The sequence below is a fragment of the Bombus huntii genome, chromosome 2 (assembly GCF_024542735.1).
Source record: "Bombus huntii isolate Logan2020A chromosome 2, iyBomHunt1.1, whole genome shotgun sequence".
Taxonomy (NCBI): Eukaryota; Metazoa; Arthropoda; class Insecta; order Hymenoptera; family Apidae; genus Bombus; species Bombus huntii.
The window spans coordinates 14,996,309-15,019,898 of NC_066239.1; the positions used below are offsets into that span (position 1 = coordinate 14,996,309).

The following is a 23,590-nucleotide window of genomic DNA, read 5'->3' on the forward strand; positions in this document are numbered from 1 at the left end:
ATGTTGAGCAATATACTTGTTTCATTTTACCAAATTATCCTACGAAAATAAATTGTATTTCCAGTATCAGATAACGAAATATGTTATGTAAATCACTTTTACAAGAATTAAATTAATGATAAAAACAATTCTATTTTAATTTCATAGAAAATGTGTTTGACAAATTATAATTCATAGATATAACAATAATGAAAACTGATATAAAATAAATTAACTTAAATTGGAAACATTGAATCACAAAGGATCAAAGTATGAATAAACTCAAACAATTGGACTATGAGTTGGTCGTACTCCATCCAGCAGTGTCCCTTATTTCTAGCTGCATGGTCGAGTTAACCATTATATGGTTACTTCAAAATGGCACATCGAAACATAATCATTCACGAGACACGTATGTGTATATGTATGTGATCATGCAAACTGGTCTCGTATATTACAACATAAAAATTTATTGGGATTTTCCTTCTTTTTTGTTGCTGAGAATTTAACTATCTGGTATTGTGCTCTGTGAGAGTCCATCATCCGTTTCCTGGTACTTGTTAAAAGGTACCAAATGCTCAGCCCTTTGCGGTCTTCTTCCCTTTTCATTCTCTCTAAAACATGACGCTTCTGGTTAAAAATTTATACCAAGTGAAATAAACTAAAGTTATACAGCTAAGCTTCCACAAGCATATAGAAATAATAATAATATATCGCTAATCGTAGCGCAACAAAATCATTTCATAAATATTAAAAATGTAATAAATTTTTATAATATAAGAAATTATATAATGTGTGCGTACATTATATATATATAATATATATATATATATATATATATATATATATATATATATATATATATATATATATATATATATATATATATATATGTATATATATAAAATTCATTTCATTTTATCTTATATAGTAATTTGTTATACATGAAAGAAGACCGTCGAGGGTTCTGCTAAAACAACGAATGATTATGCGATACATGATAAAAATTAATATATACATACAACGTTGTCTCACAGAGCTATTATTAAGTGTATCATCATTCATAATGATCCCTGATAAAAATCCATTCGAAAGGTGAACCACCCTCGCTGTCTTTGCTTAACTTTTGATACTTTTTCCTCTCTTAGAGAGGACGAATGTATAGTGTTCAATTTAGTTGTAATTTCTTTCGAGCTATTCTCAACTCTTTCATGCGTAATTCAGTGCTTGTAGTATATGACTTTTACAACCTCGTAGTTTAGTTTACATCTAACTATAGCGATCGGATAACATATTACTTAAAAAATAATACATATAACGTGTGACTAAAAAATAAATTATAAGATGATATATTCTCGTTTCAGATCGGAAAAGATGCATAAAAATGAAGATTAAATATACAAGGAAGAGGGACGTTAAGTCTTAAGAACATCATGCTTGAGCATAGAAAAATACAGTAATACCGATCCTTCTAAAACATGAAAGAGTTTCTGCTACTGCACATGAATACTAACTTTTCTAGTTTCTAATCCTCGTACAATCAAGAATTGAGATCACCATAATATATTACTGAATTTAAAATACATATTTTCAAAATGTGTAACATTTGACGAACGCAATATCATATTTATGATATTTTTATGTATATTAAATTATACATTCAAGTGCATAAGAGGTGAACATAATTCATCATAGAACTCTTAATTACATAAACCTTGATTATACGAGGATTAATCTGTACACTGTAAGAGCGTACACAGGAGAGAAATTCTTTTCTTCAAATAATACACAGGACCTTTTTGACAATTCAAACAAAGTCGTTCCGTGAATGTGTTACGCTTTCACAATATACTATGTATCGTTATAAATAATTTTCTATGCCGTTTCAACTAAACAGTGAAAAATAAGATGGCACTATTACATAAAATTAATTTACCAAAATTACCCAAGTCGATGATCTTAGAATATCTATACTTATTTACAATTAATAAACACAATTATGATCATATCAGGATAATAATTTTTATTATTTTTAGATGAACAGATTTGGGTAGTTTTGATAAGTTAGTTTTCAAACACTCAATTATTAGAGAGTATATATAACTCTGACATTGATCCTTCCAATTTCATGGATGAGACTAGTATATATCATAGAATATAATGGGGAACATAATCATTATTTTACATGTAAAATATCGTGTTCCACCCCTGTTATCATACACTTTCGATCCCCAATCGATCGTTGTTACGAACATCAAAAATTGTACAGAAATAAATTAATTAAAGGTGAGATCGAAAGTGTTTAAATCGGATGCCGTGTATGCGTCTTTCGATTGGTTCCACCTTTCGATTAATAAATGGAATAATGCAATAGCACAAAAACAAAAATAACATATTTATCAGGAAGATTGTGTGTGCTGATGAATAAAGTAAAGACATGTTTATCACGTATATTTTTTTGAAAGCGTATATATATATTATAGTTAAGATACAATCTTGCATCGTCGCGGAGATAGAAGACCGATGATGAGAGTCCAGAGTGTGATCTTCATTCTTCCCCGAGGCAACTGGCAAACACAATACCGTTCGCCGATAGGTGCGGCGCAAGCCTCTTCTTCAGCTTCTCTGTAAACCGCAACTGAACACAACTCTTCGTGAAACATAACTTTCGTTGTGCTTTCGCCATCTTTTCCTTTTGTTAATTTGTTGTTGCTATTATCATTATTCTTTTTTTTTATTCGTGAATAACACATACTCTCCCTCTCTTTCTCGCTCTTTCACTCTCACTACTTTTTTCTGAAAACTAAACAAATACTCTCTGCTTAAATGTTACATAGATATACATGTATATATGCATATGTGGTGTATGCGTTTTCGTTAGCTTCATTATCAGTTTTTCTTGTTGTTTTTTTTATAATTAGTGTAATAATATTTAGTAATATGACAGTGTATGCTACGTAAAAAGAAAAAAGAAAAGAAAAAAACAACACCATCGATGACTCAAAAAGAAACTGTATGTCAAATTCTACGATCAACCATCCATGCAACGTGTTGCTAAGAATCCCCTATGACAAAACCACCCGTAGTAATTTGGCTAAAATGCTCGCGATTCGGAACTCTGTCGAAAGTTTACACAGAGACTTGCAACTTATGTTATCGAAACATAATTGGGATTCGCCACTTTCTCGACCGAGATTCTCTATTTTTAGATGCTTCGTCACATACCGATAAATGTATCTAAGCACACCTAAAAATAGATATTTATAATTTAATACAATCATAACATAGTCATTCAGTTGCAGCTGATAAAAATTCTAGAGGTCATAGTTTCCTAAACGTGCAATAAACAGACACGTGTAGCATGTTACTAGGAAATACAAAATTCATGTTCTTAATTCCCTATAATTAGAATTTTAAATGTTTATAAAAAAGGGAATTGTGATTGATCACGATCTTATACTTTAATATGAAACTTAAGAATTAATAACCATTCTACTAATAAGATACAATAGTACAACAATAAGTGTATAAAACAAAATTTTTAAATATAGACTTCCAAGTTGTAAGTTAGAATATGAATGCATCAATACGCGTGTACCCGGATATTTAAACATACGTGAATTAGATACTCCTAATATACAGATAAACACGTACTAAAAATTACGTGGTAAAACATACAGATACGGTTCATACACGTGTACACATAGATATTAAATACACATAAACTACAGACCTCTAGTACAGAGCTATTTGTCATGTAAAACAAATAACTGGAAGATGGTTATCTATACTTCTAATACAAAGACTAAATCTGTTGTATCGAAAGGTGCTCTGAATTACCGATCATATATAAATGGAATCATGATAGATTTATCAAAAAATTTAATTAATTGCAAGGTCACTGTGTTTCTTTCATTTCGAAACCAATGGTTTCCCTGTTCAGCCGAGAAAGTGTTTAAATACTACTGATATTCAGACAAAATACAGAAGATAAGCATGTGCTCTCAAGAGATAAACGTGTATGAGTGTCCTCTTGGATCCGTTTCTCAATGACGCTTGCAAGAAAATGACCGGTAAGATCCTGCAAACACTGCATGCTAAGACGTGACCTCTTCCTCGTTTTCTGGCCCTTCTGTATTTTTATTCTCACTGTTTTTTCTGTTATTTCTGATTTTTTTGTAAACGAGAATTCTTCTTTATTCTCTCCGACACGTAATCGCCTTTAATGCCTTGAACGATGCGAAGAGTCTCCACGTTCGTCGCGACGATCTCTTTCTCGTTCTCGCTCCCGTTCACGCTCCGGTTCTCGTTCTCTCTCGGATGGTCTTCGGCTCGACTCTCGTTCTCGATCTCTGTCTCGTTCACGCTCTCTGTAGCGATCGTCATAATACCTACACAAGTACACGTCAGCCAATTATCTTACTTTACCGGTGTACACTATTAATTTGCTTTTTTTTCTTTTTTTAATTCTTTTTATGCCTTCTTAAGATATATTTACATTAACTCAGGGACTCTTTGATACGCTATGTATCTTTCTCTAATGTACCCTACCTTCTTCGTTTATGATAACTTTTTATTTTTTTTTATTCGTTTCCTTGCTCTCTATTAACATTTCGATTTTTGCGATCAAGTTTTTACTTATTGCAAAGGCTTAAGAGAAAGGAAAAAAATTACCAAGCATTTAGAAGAGACAATTTACTGCATAAAAAAGTCTCTGATAACTTCAAGAACTAAACACATTACTCTAACAAGAAGTTTTAATAACAAAGAAAAACTAATATTTATCTAAATTTTCCAACAATTTGCAATAAACGATTTTGTAGTCAGAAAGCAAAAGATTCACTGAATTCGTGCGATATTCTAATAGAATTATAACTTTTAATACCTTTTCTCATCATTATATGCATGTGAAGAAACAAAAGTGAGTTGAAACATTTTCTTTATACTTGTCTCTTATTTTTCTACTTCTTATATTTTTTGTATTCTCCCCCTTCTCTCTCCCACTTATTTACGAAATTTTTATTTAAATTCTAAAATATTCCTATTTATGAAATGATGGATAATGTAATCAATACATGAATTCTGAATCAAACTCTTTAAGAATAACTCTAATTTGTTGTTTTGCATCTAACAAGATAATACTTTGTAATGAGATCTACATGCATTCACTTTAATGAAAAAAAAAGTGTAAATTACCTAGACGCCTTGGAAGACGAGACGGGAGCCGTCTCTGGCGGTTCTTCTTTTACTCTTGGCCTGGCTGACTGACGTGTCGTACTAATGGAAAATATGCATACTTCGTTATGACTTATACTGTTACCAGGCTTAATACGTTTCTTTAGTTAAAATAAGCTATGTTAAGAAATATATTCAATTTTCCTTTTTCAGTCTACTATAATTTAGCAACGATCACTTATTCGAGCAAAATTTATAATAAATTGTAAACTTACTCTACGACTTAATGCTTATATAAAAGACAACCATTTTTTAGCATTTTTCTATTGAAATATAGATTAAATTAGAAGATATGTCAATATGTTATTCGAAATAATACTAACTACCAGTTATATGTAAGTGCATGTGTACAATACTACATATATTCAAAGAAGTTTTGAGATTCGTTGTTAAACCTGTAACCATATTTGAATATTCAAAATGAAACAAGAATAACTGACTTCAAAATATGAAAAAATAGAAGATAATTTCTTCTAAGATATAACTGTGTTGCATAGATTTCATTTCTTTTTATGGTTTCAGGATTATGACTACTTTACTGTAGTAAAGTATTTGTAGATCTGTACATATATCAACTTGATATTAGAATCAATATTACAGTATCTCTGTGGATAAGTGTAGATCTTGTGTTAATATATGTTAACATAATATATAAATTGAAAAAGCATTTAACCATCTTAATATATAAATAGTAATTATACGTTGTAAGTATTTTTACATTATGTATATCAAGATATGTATATCATGATATGAATATGCTAGATTAATAAATAAAGTAAAATTGTAATCATTCCTACTCATGTTTTATAAATAACTAAAGATAACGATATATGGAAACTGACTATTTAATTCATGAACTGTTAATCTTACGAATTGTTAGGATTAATAACTGCAATAATTCTATTGCTAGACAAAGCTCAGTAATTTTTTAAAATACCAATAGATGTAGTTCATAAATTAAATATTTAATTCTCTATCACATCTTAAATATACTTGGCAAAAATTTCATTTACAATATCTCTATGAAACATATTGAAGTGTTTTGAATAGAAAGCAATATCTACAAAAAAGATATGCACATTCTTTTACATACTTTTCCCAATGGCGACTTTGGAAATAAAGATTACAACTACACAGGAGGAACAAGAGGGAACAATTGTATTGAATGTACTGTATGACTTATCTCAAAGAAGAAGCTAACATCTGTTTACATTCCAAAATTGTCAATTGTATATTAGGAAAACTATTGTTACACAGCTTCAACCTTTATCTTTTTATTGATGTAAATTAATAAGATTCAGACTCTAAGTGTATCCACGCACACACTTCAAATATCATGTGACAAAAATAACTTGCAGAAGTATCATTGATACTGAGTACAAAGTTCATTTCTTCCCTCGTATTTACAAAAATGAAATAAAAATGTAGATGCAAACATTCCTTAAATCTGTTCTAATATTTAATTAATGAACGGATGTTCGCCTTAATCTACAAATCTTCCAATCATTTCAATTATGGGCAAGTTTCGTTTATTGTTGGCTATTTCATCTTTGAAACTTCAGTCTCACTTACTATTGAATATGCCAGAAACAATAAACAAATAGATTAAAAAAATTACAATCTCGTCGTTTTAGTGCATGTTAAAGTTTTGAACAATTTACAATAAAATTTATAACTCGCAAATAGAATTGTTATTTCAATTGCATCATTTAAATTACATTACTATTATATATATATGTTCCTAAAATATTATATTGTTTAAAAATTGAGATCACAATGTTTTCAGTTTCTCTATCATAAAAAAAGCCCCTGTTACTTTCTAAAACCATAACTAATGAAAATCAATAGTGATTACTTGTGGTTACTACTTATCGCTGATTGATGATATTAGGACGAAAAAAATTTTAAATGTCTGCTATTTTAAAACAAACATAAGGGTGCTTTATGATTTTTTTTGTACTATTTGATAAACAATCAATTTCTTCCTATGTTAACCAATATATACTGAGCATCTTTTAAATATAATTTGTATTTCTGCCAATGTTTTAATAACATTTTAAAAAGTATGTAATAAATTTGTACTGTATTTAGTTGCTTCGAATATTTTAGGTTACTGTTAAATACCGAAATTATAATAACGTGTTACAATTTTTTTATAAAGAACTGATTTATTAAAAGATGAATACGTTTATATTTTCATTATACTGTTTAGTGATTCTCTTGCTAATTAACTCAAAGACAGTATCGCCAATAACAATATCGGTTGTATGATTTACAATATCAGTAGAAATTGATACCACTGAAATAGGGTAAATGTATGTATATATATGTCGGAGTCAGGTTGGCATTTTGGGGCGTTCGATGAACCTTTACTTACTTTACCGTCGCGAATGTAGCCAATCTCTATCAGTACGAATGTGGACACTACCAGACGCTACGAGTAATGGTAATAGCTCGAGCCCAAACCCATCGTCATAAAGTCAGATTGGAACATTAAGACTATTTCTTATTTTTATTACTTAAGGGCGGCTATAGTAAAAGTCTGGACTAGTGTATTGGGGTTTTTCCCAACATTCCGGACAAGAAATCCCGCTGTCTTTCCTTCTCCGACATATAGATGTAAAATAAGAATGGGAACGAGAATATAATGGCAGCATCGTTTTTGAGTTATCTAATGAGAAGATCATCTTATATTAGAACTTTATAACAATAATATTTACCATTAGATAATCATATGCACAGCAAATTGAAGCTAACATAGGAATAATAACAGTCCTTGGAGTTCAATATTTATAATTTACCTGTCACTTTTACACTCAATAATAACGCAGAGCACCTAAATCAAGATACTTAATTGTTTTAAGAATAATGTCCACTTTTAGCTTTCAAAGTATCAAGTAACTATTATAATAATATAATATTTGTTTCTGATTAATGCTTTTAACAAATTTTATGTAGTAGATTAAAAAAGTAGACATTAACGAACAATCTGATACAATAATAAAAAAACATTTAATTGATACGTTAATTGTTACTTTTCACATTTTATGAATGTCTAAAATTTTCATAAAAAAATATCCTTGTGATTAACATTTTTATCTCCAATATAATTTACAAAGATTAAAGATTAATAATATTTTGAATTCTTATAAATTAACCCTTCGCGGACTACCGCTGCATATATGCGTTCTGCGTAAGCCATCAATTTGGCCGAGGAACTAATATATGCGTTTGGCGAAAACAACTGGTAGAGCCGAACGACTCATATATGTGTTCCACGTAAACGCGTCGCTAAGGGCGAAAAACTCATATACGCATTTGGAGAAGACAACTGATAGAACCAAAGGATTCATATGTGTGTCACATTTTATTTATCCTGTGGAGAATCTGTGCATGTACATATGTATAGAATTTGACATCTATGAACGAAAAGCACATCTAATGCGTGCTGGCAATTTTAAATGACTATCGCGGCAGCAGCTCGGTCTCACGGTACGGTTAACTTCGAACCGTCCCGTCCCCAAAGGGTTAAAGTTTAACTGATAGCAGAGAAAATTTAAAAGTACTTTCATTTAAATGGATTTTTATTTAATATTTAGTAATTGTTAAAAAAGATATCATACTAAAATATATAAATATTCAAGATCTGAAATGCCCAATAACAATTAATGTATCAAAGTAACGTTAATTTTATTTAACCCTGTCGCTGTCAATTATATAAGCAAATATTTTTGCTTGATTAGAGTTAATATCCTTTCAGTAACTAACTCAGTCGCAATTATTCTACATAATAATTACAACAGATTCTTTTTGTTCAATTGTGGACATCTATTTGTAAAGTATAGATGTTCTAGAATTATAACACATAGATTTGAGATTACATTACAGCAAAAGGGTTAAGTTCACTTTTTATCATTAATAAAATCAACTATATTTGAGTCTTATAAATTATTGTTATATGACCATGTAAAATTATCTATGGTCTTTGTCTGTACTTATAAATTTTTCCAGAATAATTAATTAATACAGACAATACGGAAATATTAAGAAATGTTACAAGTAATTATTAATATTTAATGACAGTTAAATTTGTCCCAATGAAATACGTTAGTATTTAAATAGACACACATTATTAATTATTTTACAATTGAACACATTATAAATCAACGCGTTCTCTTTTAAACATCATTAATACCAGTTACAATTCATTTAATTTACTTGCACTTTTATCAAATTTCATACCATTTAATGGTATTTTAACTAAGTATTCAAATCGAACGTTTCGAATGAACTCCGCATACAATATTCTGAATAGCATGATTGAAAATGTTTGCAAAATATATAATACAATAAATGGGACTTATATTACTTAGATCAATATCGTTGCTATAATGCTATATCTATTTGCGAAGAAAATTGCATGATATATCTTAGTAATCTGTATATAGTTATATACGATCTGTTACAATGTAAACGTCGGATTATTTTATATAAATATAGACTTATCGTACTCATTTTCTTTTTCTAAATCACACGCATACGTGGCTATTATTACGAGGGTTATCAGTTATAAGTTGCGACTGTCAGTTAATTTTTGACTAAATTGAATAAGAAGGTACATCCAGTAGTGACAGTTAAAATAATTATGAGATGTTGAGCTTACCTTTCTTCTCTGCTTCGCTCTCTATATTCGCGATCTCTTTCACGTTCACGATCCCTCTCCCTGCTTCGTGATCTCTCCCGTGGATATGGTTCACTGTAATAACGTTCTCTGTCACGATCACGATCCCTTTCCCTTTCACGATCGCGTTCCCTGTCACGTTCTCTATCTCTGTCTCTGCTTCTTTCTCTGTATTCCCTGTCACGGCTCCTTGATCGCTCACGTCTTCTTCTGTGACTGCGTTCCCTGTCTCGTGAACGTGATCGTTCTGAAATAATTCATTAAATTTAGATTAACTAATACAATAATCTTAATTTCGATAAAATCATAGGAGATATGAAAGCCGTTGCAAGTGATTAAAAAATTTATTAAACATACATCTATTTTTTATTATTCTAAATGTAAGAAATAAAATATTTACCCCTACGTGCGGATCCATAACTCTTTGTTTCGACGCCGCGCAAGGTGTCTTGAAGAGAACTGATTAAAATTTTACATCTATCATCTGCAGCAACCTTGGATTGTTTTATCAAAGAGATGGCTGTAACCAGGGTTTCTATAGCGCTTGCGTATTCTCCTGCTGCAGCATCAGATACTGCTCGAGCAATAGCAGAAGAAGAAACGGTCCTATTTCTACCCATGATTTCTTCAAATTCTTGTTCTGTAAGGGGAGGAGGACCTTCTGGGCGATGATCAGGTCCTGGTGCGCCATAAGGTGGCTGTAAGATATATAATTTATCTTGATTTTTTTAAGATTTTAATAAAGCAGTAGTATTATGAAATGTAATAGTGAAGCCACTAAATAATATCAGAAATATAATATAAGATATTAATACAATGAACAATATAAAATAGAATACCATATACCTGTGCTGCAGGTGGTCCATAACCATGAGGTGGCACATGTGGTTGACCATGTGGAGGACCATGAGGTGGACCATGAGGTGGACCATGTGGTGGACCATGTGGTGGACCATGAGGTGGTCCATGGGGTGGACCAGGAGGACCTGGTGGATGTTGTCCTGGATGTTGATGAGGTGGTCCTTGTGGGAAAAATGCTGGATTCACATGTGGTGCAGGTCCTCCTGGGGGTCCTTGTGGTGGTCCTTGAGGTGGGCCACCATGACCAGGTGGTGGACCTCCTGGACCTGGTAACATTCCTGATCAATATCTTTGTTAGCTTGCAACACTGTATAGCAAGCTTATAAATTTTTTCATTACACAAAACAATTTTTATTGTATGATTGACTTGATAAAGTATGTTTTTTGCTTTAGAATATGCTTGCACAATGTTGTAAGATTATGACAAGTTTCCATCTTTCTTTGTATATTCTAATATTTAATATATATATTAATAATATATTTTTACTCTTTTAAGTATATTTATTTGAATTGAACTATTTCTTTCCTATGTTATTATTACTTATTTTTTTAGAATTATTTAAAAATACTTTCAATTATATACTTTATATTCATTGAAATTGTGACAACAACAAAAATTGAATTGTTGTTTATGTTACTTTTATCTGAAACACCTTGTACCTTCATACTCCTAAGCATAAAATTTCCCTCAATATCATGCATTATTATAAGAAAAATTAATAACGATATTGTTAATATTCAATGAACGTCCTAAATTTCTCACCACCCATAGAACCTGGAGGAGGTCCTCTCTGTGGTGGGCCTTGACCAGGTTGCGGGCCTTGCATATGTTGATGTTGAGGGAAACCTGGTGGTCCCTGAGGCCCGTGATGCATTCCTATGCACATTGAATAATTACATCAGTGAACTTTATTCACAAAAACTTGATTACATAATACTTTGTTATTGGAAGTGATTTATTACTAAAGTTCCTTATATTCTGTTTTGTATAGTAATTTTGATAATTTTCATAATCTACTTTATCATGCAGACTATAAGCTGTGGAAGAAGAAGAATTTTATCATAATGACACATGAAATGAAGGAAAGAACAGAGCGTGTGAGTCCAAGATGTTTCAGTATATAATTTATAATGAATCAAGATATTTAACAAACCTGGTGGTCTATTCCATTCGGGTCGTGGTTGAGCACCTCTTGGATCACCTGGAGGTCCACCAGGATGTCCAGGTGGACCACGTGGAGGTCCTTGACCAGGTGGACCAGGCGGACCACCATGAAATTGCTGAATGGAGACAAACGAAGATTCTATTTCAATCTACCATAATTAAATTAAAAATCATTCTCTATACTTGGAAAATAACAGCAAAAAATTAATTAATAATGAGATGCATCAATAACGAGTTACTATCGAATACTATTATTAAACAATAATCATAAAGTAATTAATAATAATGATAAAATATTAAAATATCAGAGCCAGTTATTGGTTTATCAAAAGCTTTTCAATGTGCTGTATAAATTTAATTAACCACTAAACAGATTGAAATGAAATAATTTATTGATTTCTGAAAGAGCTTTTCATGTTATACATATCTCATGCACTGCTAATGTTGTAATTTTCAAAGAAATAAATTTTACAGATTATATTTTTATATTACATTTTCTTTTAACACTTGAAATTTATACAAAATATAACTAAATACAGCTTCATTCAAAAGAAAGATAATTGAATTAGGAAATATTGAAAGATAGCAGTTAGGTGACTTTTTTATTAATATAATTCAAATCTTATTTTCCATATAAGTATAATTTAAAATATTTTAGAATTCTAAAAATAATAGAATTTCAATTTAATATTTATTAATTTTAATAGTGTTCGATCAGATTTTATGTATAAAAACAAATCAATACTGAAAAGTTTGAAGAATGGATAATTTTTACAACGTGAAAAGCAGGAAAAACAACACATTGTGTGTTACCTGTGGTATATGGTAACTGGCTTCTGAAAGGTCTCTAGTACAACTCTGTTTACGCGAAGCGTAAGACATGTAAGTGCAAAAAATATTCTTGTAATTTGTACCATAATTTATCAATTTATATAAAATATATCATAAAATTGTAAAAACCAAGAAATGAGTAGCTTTAACAGAAATTTCTAATTAATATATCAAGTATTATCTGAAGAATAATAAAAAAATTTCTTTTCTATAGTTATTTTTCTATAGCTTTGGGGAAGCTACACAGGCTGTTTGGCTACAGGTGCAAAAAGATTTTAGGGGGTGATTCTTAAAGTTAAAGTAAGACGAAAATCAAGAATTAAAAAATTGCGTTTTCGACTTTGTCTTTTAGTTATTGACAATTAAAAATTAGTCGAAATATGTCTGCACGAGCAAAAATCTCTTTACACAAACGAAAGTAGGTCAACCTAAGCAGTGGGGTCCACAGGTATCCTCAAATCCAACAATACATGGGCAGTAGTTTACCTTGCACAAATCGTAGAGAAGATTATGACATTTGAAGACTTAAACCATCCTACGCAACATTTTGTAAGAAAAATCGTAGATTAAACATTATACCTGTCTACTTACTAAAATCCACAACAGCATATCGAAAATCGCCTCATGGAATTTTCGAGTAGACAGCGTTGATATTTCCCCTAAACCTTTGCCTCCATAAATAATTAATAAATAGACAAAGCCGAAAAATGCAATTTTTTAATTCTTGATTTTCGTCTTACTTTAACTTTAAGAATCACCCCTTAAATATTTTTATACCTGTAGCCAAACACCCTATATAATACACAATTATATTAGACAATTACATATTACATTCTTATCTCCTTTCTTATCGTTCTTAGTTACCTTCTATTCTTATGTTAAAAGCAAAGTCCCACAACTACTATGAACACAAGTTTGCAATACAAATTAAGTTTTATAGATATAAAAAATTGGTTCAGAAAAAGTATAATTATTAACAAAAGGACAAACTACATGCACACAATTACATTGAATAATTAAATAAAAGCTCTATTACATACCATTCCTGGAGGCCGATGTTGACCAGGACCTGGTCCTGGTGGTCCTTGTTGAGGTGGACCACCAGGTCCACTTGGGCCTCTTGGTGGTCCAGGTGGACCATTAGGTCTTGGCCCATTCCATGGGCCCTGCTGATAACCAGGAGGTGGTGGACCTTGGTTAGGATGCCCAGGTAAAGGATGGTGCGGTCCCGGTCCAGGACCCATCGGCGGACCATGCATACGCGGTGGACCTTGCTGGCCAGGTCCACCTGGACCTGGTGGACCCATCCCTGGAGGTGGCATTCTCTGTGGTCGTACACCCTGCGGAGGACCCATCATCATCCTAGGACCATGATTTTGTTGCGAATGTTGAGGGTGTTGGGGATGTTGTGGATGCTGTTGATGGGGTGGCATTGGTGACTGATGCTGATGTGGATTATGGGGACGCTGACTCTGACTCTGTTGAGGAGCCGGAGCTGGTCGTGTCTTACACTGAGACTCAAACTGAGAACATATACACAATTTCAAATGTACAAAATGTCAAGTTTTCATTTATTTATTGGGAAGAGAAATAATGATTAAGCCATCAAGAAATTCATATTGTTTTCTTGAAAAGATGCAATACAGTACTAATGTGAAGGAAGAAATAAAAAAGATTTCTAAATGTTATAGACATGACCAATTATATGTGTTTTGATTGAAAGAAGTTACTTAAAGGACAACATTAATTTCTTGATAATATATCATATATAATGAAAATTCTATATGTGTAAAAGTGCAAAATTATTTACATTAAAGGAGTTAATTTTTTAAAAAATTTAACTATGCTTAGTTTGGATGGAAACTATATTAATGTAAATTATATAAAAATGAACAACAATCTGACATTTTCGCAAGTAAATTTTTTTAAAAGAAAAGAAGTAAACTGCAGATTCAATCTTATATTTTACTTACACCTATCAGAGTAAAAACTCATGAAAAGAATCATATAACAAAAATAAATTTCTCACAGTACTAATTATTTCTTTCCCATAAATAGTTGCTTGTTCATAATTTCGATATATCTATACTTACTTGATTCAAAGCTTGTTTAGTTGGAAATGTTACTACTGGATTTTGTCCATGCAATTCCTTTTTAGGTAATCTTTCCATACATATCCTCATACTTTGTTCTGATCCCAAAGATATCACACAGAATCCCTTAGATTGTCCATTGGCTCGATTTTCAAAGAATTTTACTTCAACAAAATCTGATACACCAATACTTTGAACAGCATCAGTTATATCTTGGTCACTTGTCCACTGCAATAAAAATATTTCAATAAGTTTAAATTACTACAAAAATATTGACTTTTTCTCTAAGTTCTTAAAGTAAAGGCTAATTAATGAAAATGAATTAATATTCAATTATTTACCCAAGTCAAATTTCCGACATATAGTTGATGACGTCTCCCAATTTGGTTTGGCTGAATATTATTTCCAAGTTGATGGTAAGGTGCGCTACCATTTGTTTCTTCATTTGGTGAAGTAGTATCACCAGCACCATCTCCACTATTTCCCGTAGAAACGCCACCATTACCACCAGCAGGAGCTGCTATCACATCATCATACAAATCAACGCCATCACCAGCAAACTCATCCTAAAACAGATCATTAAAAACATATCATAAGCTGATTAATTACCATAAGAATTTAATATATTTACATCATGTGAACTGAATATTCTTATAAATTATATTGTGAAAATAATGTGCAGTTTCAGTATTTATACAAACAAAAATTAATTTAATATTCAATTCCTTTTTAAATCATTCGCATATATAGTATATAAAGTATATTGATATATAACAAATATTATACATAGTATTTAATACATATTAATAATAAATTTAAAATACAATTTTTATGTTATCTACTTAAAGTTTCAAAAATAATATTGAAGAAAGCTTAAAAAAATAATTAATACATTAATAAATATTTTAATTTACTACCTTCCATCTCTTTGATAAAGGATAATTTATAAATTGTACATATGCTACTACCTTTTTTTCACATATTTTTCTAATATTTTCTATTCCCATTGTATTACATTGTATTAACTATGAAGAAAAAATAGTTCTAAGTAAACATATTCCTTCAAGAACAAAAACATAATTTATAAAGTATTAAAATGAATTTCAATCATCTTATAGAATACAAATTATTTTACAAAAGTCAAAAAATAGTGTAATAGATAAAAAGTACAAAAAGATTAAAAATATAACAATTTTTTCTGGATAAGACGCTTCATTGACGCTCATTAAAACTGTACACACATACCTACAAAAAAAAATTCGCTTCTTGAATAAGCACGGATCGTTTCGGTGCAATTTCGGTCGGAATAAAAAAGAAAAAAAAAAACATCACATACAAATAAAGTGTTCAAACTTCAAAATAATATAAACGCTGTAAGAAGAAAATGGTGTCTCGCATGCAATAATGAAAACTTTAGTTAAAAACTAAACGAAGTGGAGGAATAAAATGCGCTACGAGACATTTGCCTTACCGCTAACACCATTTTGCTTTTCTTGCTGTGAATCTGTGTATTACACGTATTTGCTTTTTAAGTTTTTCCCCAATGCAATAGAACGTGCACGGGCCACGGTAATTATGTAACAGAATAGAGAAAATGTTTATCGGTCGTGATAATCAAATGCAACGTCTACTCGTCACGAATGAGATGTATGTTAAAATCGAAATCCCGGCTGAACGAGAATCGGACACCGCTTGTCGAGGCAATCGTTACCGTTTCTCCTCCATGACGCCGAACAACCCCGCTCTGCTATCGCATTTTTCTCACAGTTTCCAATGTTTTTTACTAAAGTAGCCAATTAACAACAACGCCTATAGAATAACTCGTTACTTATTAGCAATGATAAAAACGAATTACCTGCGCGAAATCTTGCTCGAGATCGTCGGCGTACAAATCAATGTCACCGTCCGCCATTTTACGTACACCGACGCTCACTGCATTTGACGAAGGCGCCAAGCCTAAAGAAATATGCTGTTCTAGGAGAAAACGTGTTAGCGAATTACGTTACGTTTTCGTGCTGAACGGATATGACGTCATACCGCCATCTTTTCCCCTTCCGAGGTAACCGATAAATTCATTGGAACCATACATATGTATGTATTATGTGTATGTAGTTTGCTTGAGTCGAGTTAGGAGAGGTAAATAAAACCATGTGATCGAAATCTAGGGGAAAAGGTTCGAATTCATAATTCTGTGTATGTATATATATTTCTAACAAAATCACCTTTTACGAATTGCAACATGTTATATATCAATCGATTAGTTTTAACGCATAGATTACAGAAATACAAAATTATTTTATAGAAAGTTATTATTATTAAAATATTTCATAATATAAAAATAAAATATGTATATGTTGTATGCATTTTACCTATATCAACATTCAATATGTCTGCCACCGTTGAAAAATCGAATAGAATACAAAGATAATTATCGTGAAATATTTTAATAATAATAAGATTCCGCAAAATAATTTTGGTATTTCTATAATCTACGCTTTAAAACAAATCGATTGATTCTGATTGGTTTTTTCTGATCGGTGGTTTTGGTATAATTCTGATATGTTATAAACTGGCAAACTACATTTTTTACATTAATCCCCTGCCTTATGATTAGTTTTATAGCTGCAAGTTATTATTATTGAAATATTTCATCGCAAAAATTAGATATTGAAAATGAAGAATGATTATTTTTTAGGAAATGAGAATCGAGTATTGGTTAAACGATATATTTACTTTATATAGAATCTTTCTTTGCATAAAATATATAAGACACCATTTACTATACATTTTTTATAAACATAGAAAAGGAAAATAGGAGTTGGAAATTTTCTACAGTGATACGAAATAATTCATTAGCGAGTCGATAACAGTCAATAGTTACAGATCACGTGATCAGTTAAATTTACCTCTTTTGACTTAAATTATTTGATAGCCTTCGTTCTTTTCTTTTAAAAAAGGAAAATATACTGGAGTATGATATAACGAAAAAATGCTACAATGAACTGGAAAAGAATATTATTGGCCACTTTACCGATTTTCTTATTTCAAATTCATTGGAATCATGGTTAGAATGAATAGCTACTATGTATATGCTATCAGAAATGATAGCTACTCATCTCTAATACTACAACCAGAACACGAACAAGGTTCTAGAATCAATTAGTTCGATTTAGTATATTCTACTATTAGAAAGGAAATTTCCTCTGTGCTACTATGTATATTCGTTAAAACACCATGCGTAATATAAGATCTTTTTTATTTACACTTTTTTGTATTACAAAATAAAATTTTACAAAAGGTTTATATTAGAATTTCGGTTTTTCAAACTTTATGTATATATATTTAATGCCATAAATGCTTATATGAGAAATCAATTCTTTTTAATAATTATTAATATAAAGCTGCATTTACATTTCGCTAAATTTCGATAAGTAAAAATTAATGGTTATAAAATTAGAATTATTATTAAAAACTCATAATTTTTTAATTACGTCTCTAGTATTTCACTAGATAATTTTAAAATCATTTCACTATCCATTTTTTTATTATTTTACAAATTAAAATTTGAATATTTTAAATAAACATTTCATTCAAGAAGCATAAATGCTTATCTTCATTTAATATTTACTATATTAAAATCCGTTATAAGTTCGTATTCAAAAAAAATTATCTAGGAATTTTTCGATTTTTCAATCTTCATGTTTCGTGTTCTACTTTCAGTATTTTACAAATTGAAATTCTTTAAGAAAATATTTTTTTTCTTTCAAAAATATATATAATATATAAATGAATATTTAAAAAAAAATTTTTGAAATATATATGGTTTAAAAAGCATGACAATCTACTTTTCTTTAACATTTATTAAGTTAAAAAAGCTTATTAACTTGGCGTTTGAAAAATGTATCTAGGGATTTTTTGGATCGCATGATAGTAGCACTTGAGGAGAACAGAAAAGGATAGAACAAGAACTAATTTCGTATTGTGCGACTTACTATAACGAAAGTACCGACACAACGACCGGTTGGTTGTTCGTTCCGTAATTCTTTCTTTGTGCAGTCTTAAAAGGTATGTTTGCCCTTTGTTTTAATGCTTTCATTTCAAAGTTTAAATATTCAAAAATAATGCTTTCACTCGAAAACAATTATATCTTATTTTTTCAGTTTTCATGCATTTATAACCCTGAAAATTGCTTTTTTTATCTGTCCCATGTGCACGCTCTTTGTGTCGAAAAATTGAACCTTGCGATAGCTTCGCGACTTCTGTATTTCTTTAATAAATGTATAAAAAGAAATAAAACGAACGTATAATAAATGTGACGTAGCTGGTTTCGACAAATAATTGGTAAATTAATGTGATTTCCGCTTTTTCCATGATCTCTGCGTGCCCTAGCAAATAACCTTTCTTCCTCGCGAATATGGTGACTTTCAAATGTCAGTTCAACGTCCATGCAGAAACTAATTCGAATTAAGGAAATTTGTCAAGAGTAGATGTTTTTAGAGAACGTTTATTTCGTTCATAGTATGTACTTAGACAAGATTCCCGATATTTGCCATGCACGTTTAATAGAGAACATATCGCAACGTACAATTTAATTTCAGTATGTTTGTAGATTGATTGATAGTTTCTGCTTTATGCTGTGTTCTTTATTGCTCTATGAATTTTTTTTATAGTTTACTCCTTTTAGGTGTTCGCACATATAAGTTTAATCATTTTTTTCGGTATATATGTTCGTTTTGTTCATTTCCTATACCATTTACTTTTTCCTTGCATGAAGGAATACATACATATATGTCTCCAATTGATTGAAAAAAATTCGGTTGAAATATGTTTTTCAAACAAGTAATTATCATTGTACTTTATTATGATTTTAGAAATAAATATATATGTTGATAAAATGAAATACTTGCTTAATTACTATTTAAAGTAATTTTATTAAGGTTACTGCATATATCTTGTAAAAAATATATATATATATTTAATGTCTTTTTAATCAAAATTAAAGTAAATGAACTAAAAATAGGCATATTCAAAATTTATTATATTACATACATACCATAATATCATCAGTTCCTTTATATTTTGATTAATTTATTTTACTTACATTAAATACAATATATTTGATCTTAAGTAAGATAAGATTCTTAACAATATTAAAGCAAAGATGAAACATCTAACACAACAGTAAAATCATATATTATTTTGGAATTTTGTATCTTTTACAAAGTGTAGAAATTATTCAAAGATATATATATATATATATAGAATTAAATGATTGCTCAAAAACTTTTTAATCTTTTAATTTAAGTACCTTTTTTTTCATTTTATACTCTACTTTTGCCCAACAAAATTACTTTCTGATTATACAAGTGTCATTTTTACAAAAAAAAAAAAAATAAATCTAGATTATAGTACTATGACAACTGATCCAGAGCGTGCTGGTGAAAATAGTGAAATGGAATCTGTTGAAGATGAAGATGAGAACAAAGCCCCAGAGCTTTTCTCCAAAATTTTAAATAGAGCTGATGTGTTAGCTGCTCTACAAGATCGCACTGCACCTGGAATAGAGGTATTCAAATTTCATATTGCAAATAATAAACAGATATTAATGGTTAGTAACTTTTTAAACAGAACCTTGTACAATCAATAGAAAAAGATATAGTAAAATTTAAATTTAAAGCTTTCAACTGAAATTGAAGCTATTCCATTAAAGGTTTTAATCATTGTGTATAACTTTTGTATCTCATTTTAATTATCAATATTGAATTCTGTTTAAAGACTCATATAATTCATTTAGTCCTTGATAATGTTTTAATGTGTCTATTTTATCTGATATTTCAATATTTTAGTATTATTCTACAGAACAATTTGTATAAATCAGATTAAGTAAATGGATCATATTGATTTGGAACTTAAAAAAAAAATAGTGAACTTTTGCCTATTGGGTAAAAATGCTCCTTATTTAAGGAAATAGAATGTTGCTTTGTCAAGTATTATAAATTCATTTTTTAATAAGCTTATGTATAGTTATTATTTTTTATGTTTTTCCTCAAACTTGAATCAATTGGACAAAAAAGAATTTTGTAGTTCTCTAATATAATTTAATCAACTGAATCCATGTAATTTTGTTCCCTTACAACAATTTTATTATTTTTTTGTTTTGTCCAAAGTAATTCCTATTTACATGTGTTATCAAATTTGTTGCTTGTTTAATCAGCTATTAGTGCAGGCCATGAATTATGCACCGCAGTAGATTAGAATTGAATATTTCTTCAATTATATATATAAAAATATTAATAACTTTGTTTTTTTATTATATTCCATACCCCAATAAGTTTAAATTTTATTTACTGTTCGTTGATTTAAATATTTTAGTTAAATATATTAAATAATTAGGATATAAAATATTACATATGTCCAGTTTCTAGTATTTAAACAAATTTACTACTAAAATTTACTACTACTATTGATTATATTTTTGATATTATTTTTGAAAGCCAATGTTAAAAGAAAACATTCAATTTTTATAGCAAATGCAGAATCTTCCAGCTCCTGTAAAGCGCAGAATTAAAGCTCTGAAACAGTTGCAATTAGTTACGACTAATATTGAAGCAAAATTCTATGAGGAAGTACATGCCTTGGAATGTGCTTATTACAAAATGTGTGCTCCTCTCTATGAAAAGAGGAGTGATATAATATCTGGCGTCTATGAACCAACGGATGAACAATGTGTATGGGAGAGTGATGATGAAGAAGAAGGATTAACTAATGATTTGAAAACAAAAGCGAATCTCGAAGATGATAAAGAACCTAAAAAAGAAGAGTATGGCCATTTTATTTTCATTAAATAAACTAAGAATTTTGCTGCAAGAGTATAAGATTAAAAATTATTGTTTTCTTTCACACTACTTTTTATGAATGTCCTAATGTTACGAACTCTACTAACAAATCTTAATTATTTTAGGGGTGAAAATGAAGATATTAAAGGGATTCCAGATTTCTGGTTGACAATATTTAAAAATGTTGAAACATTAGCTGACATGGTTCAGGAACATGATGAACCAATACTCAAACATTTGTATGATATTAAAGTGATATTTCTTGAATCTAATCCAATGGTAAGTTGGAAAAGAAAAAAATCATTAAATATCTACATATAAACGAAAACCTACCTATACCATTAATATACAAATAAAATTGTGAAACATAAATAGAAATGAAATAGAAAGAATTGCATTAAAGATAATAAGATTTTTTGTAGGGCTTTGTTCTTGAGTTCCATTTCGAGCCAAATGAATACTTTTCTAATTCAGTTTTAACAAAAGAGTACCATATGAAGTGCACCCCTGAAAAAAATGACCCATTTAGTTTTGAAGGACCCGAAATATACAAATGTAAGGTAAATATTATTTTTAATCTAAGTTTATATGTTTTATTTTCTACATGAAGAAAAAATTTATTCAAAAGTACACATATTCATCCTAACCATTTGTACAGGGTTGTGTGATTGACTGGAAAAAGGGAAAGAACGTTACAGTAAAAACTATAAAAAAGAATCAGAAACATAAATCTCGAGGGTCCATAAGAACTGTAACAAAAACTGTTCAGAATGACTCGTTTTTCAACTTTTTCAGTCCACCAATTGGTAAGCCAAACCAATATTTTTATATTTTATGTTTTACTTACATATTGGAGGTAATATATATTACTATTGTTATTAATTGTAAACTATTTTTCTAGTGCCAGATGATTCTGAAGCAGAAATAGATGATGACACTCAAGCTTTATTATCCAGTGACTTTGAAATTGGCCATTATATAAGAGAACGTATAATTCCTAGAGCTGTACTGTATTATACAGGTATTTCACAAAGTGGTTAATATTTAAGAAAAAATATGAAGTTTTTCCGAGTTTTGCTAGAACTCTCAAAACTATTGGCTAGTGAAAGTAATTTATTGACATATAATGAGTAATGAGTAAAAAACGATATTTTAGGAGAAGGCTTAGAAGACGAAGACGAAGACTATGAGGAAGAAGAGGGTGATGAGGACGACCCTGAGGAAGAAGATGAAGATGATGAGGAATCTTCTCCGAATAATGCACCATCAGGTGGGAAACAACAGGGAACTGATCCTAATGACTGTAAACAACAGTAGAATTACATACAAATTTTGCTAAAAAAAAAAAAAAATTATTCGTGCGTACACACACAGACACACACAGAACACATAAAACCTGACCGATAACTGCCTAGATATCATCCTGCACCTGGCTCCAACGTAATCCTGTTCGTATCAATCATCTAATATCGTATCATATCTCCTATTCCAGATCAAGCCTAGATTCTTCGACATACCGGTGACAAAAAAAATTATGCGTACCCTCCCCTTATCTGATGTTGACGATGAGTAGAAAATACGGCTCATTAACAGCCTAAGATTTAATATCATATAAGTATAAACGAATCGCGCTCTCAGCTCTACATAATCATTGTCATTTTTAATTGCTTCATTTTATACTATTGTTACGTTTATATACAAACAAAGTTAGTTGAATTTTTTTCAAAACGCACGTTGACCTATGAAGAAATTTTTGGGTACTGTTAAAGCATTTTTAATACAAAAATTGAAAAAAAAACGCAAACAGCAGATAGCGCTTTGTTTCTTCTTGCCATGTAACAACTTCTGTAGTGCCATTTTCCTCTCCTGTTTCTTTTCTTTTTTCCTTGTTGCATTTTTTAACATTGTT

General features: G+C 30.1%; 2 protein-coding genes across 21 annotated transcripts; one reads left to right on the forward strand and one right to left on the reverse strand.

Annotated features, from left to right (window-relative positions):
• Positions 1-107: 107 nt before the first annotated feature.
• LOC126878104 (cleavage and polyadenylation specificity factor subunit 6) lies at positions 108-16,864 on the reverse strand. Of its 18 annotated transcripts, none has more exons than XM_050640582.1 (13): positions 16,701-16,857; positions 16,317-16,349; positions 15,187-15,411; positions 14,846-15,073; positions 13,793-14,092; positions 12,735-12,779; positions 11,911-12,070; positions 11,520-11,633; positions 10,742-11,034; positions 10,296-10,593; positions 9,878-10,142; positions 5,176-5,256; positions 2,415-4,370 (listed from the first exon to the last, which is right to left on the reverse strand). In XM_050640582.1, the coding sequence occupies exons 1-13, from the start codon at positions 16,755-16,757 to the stop codon at positions 4,202-4,204; spliced, it is 2,268 nt and encodes a 755-aa protein (XP_050496539.1). In that variant the 5' UTR covers positions 16,758-16,857; the 3' UTR covers positions 2,415-4,201. The 18 variants fall into 18 exon arrangements, with proteins under 18 accessions (XP_050496538.1, XP_050496539.1, XP_050496526.1 ...); XM_050640569.1 differs by having other exon boundaries at positions 2,415-4,349; positions 13,793-14,275; positions 16,701-16,856; XM_050640567.1 differs by having other exon boundaries at positions 13,793-14,275; positions 16,701-16,854.
• A 1,894-nt stretch (positions 16,865-18,758) lies between these two features.
• LOC126878136 (nucleosome assembly protein 1-like 1) lies at positions 18,759-23,488 on the forward strand. Of its 3 annotated transcripts, XM_050640663.1 has the most exons (9): positions 18,759-18,910; positions 20,248-20,411; positions 21,373-21,665; positions 21,807-21,960; positions 22,104-22,241; positions 22,340-22,487; positions 22,583-22,702; positions 22,838-22,951; positions 23,174-23,488. In XM_050640663.1, the coding sequence occupies exons 2-9, from the start codon at positions 20,259-20,261 to the stop codon at positions 23,182-23,184; spliced, it is 1,131 nt and encodes a 376-aa protein (XP_050496620.1). In that variant the 5' UTR covers positions 18,759-18,910; positions 20,248-20,258; the 3' UTR covers positions 23,185-23,488. The 3 variants fall into 3 exon arrangements, with proteins under 3 accessions (XP_050496620.1, XP_050496619.1, XP_050496621.1); XM_050640662.1 differs by having other exon boundaries at positions 22,838-23,488; XM_050640664.1 differs by lacking the exon at positions 20,248-20,411 and having other exon boundaries at positions 18,772-18,910; positions 22,838-23,488.
• Positions 23,489-23,590: the final 102 nt, after the last annotated feature.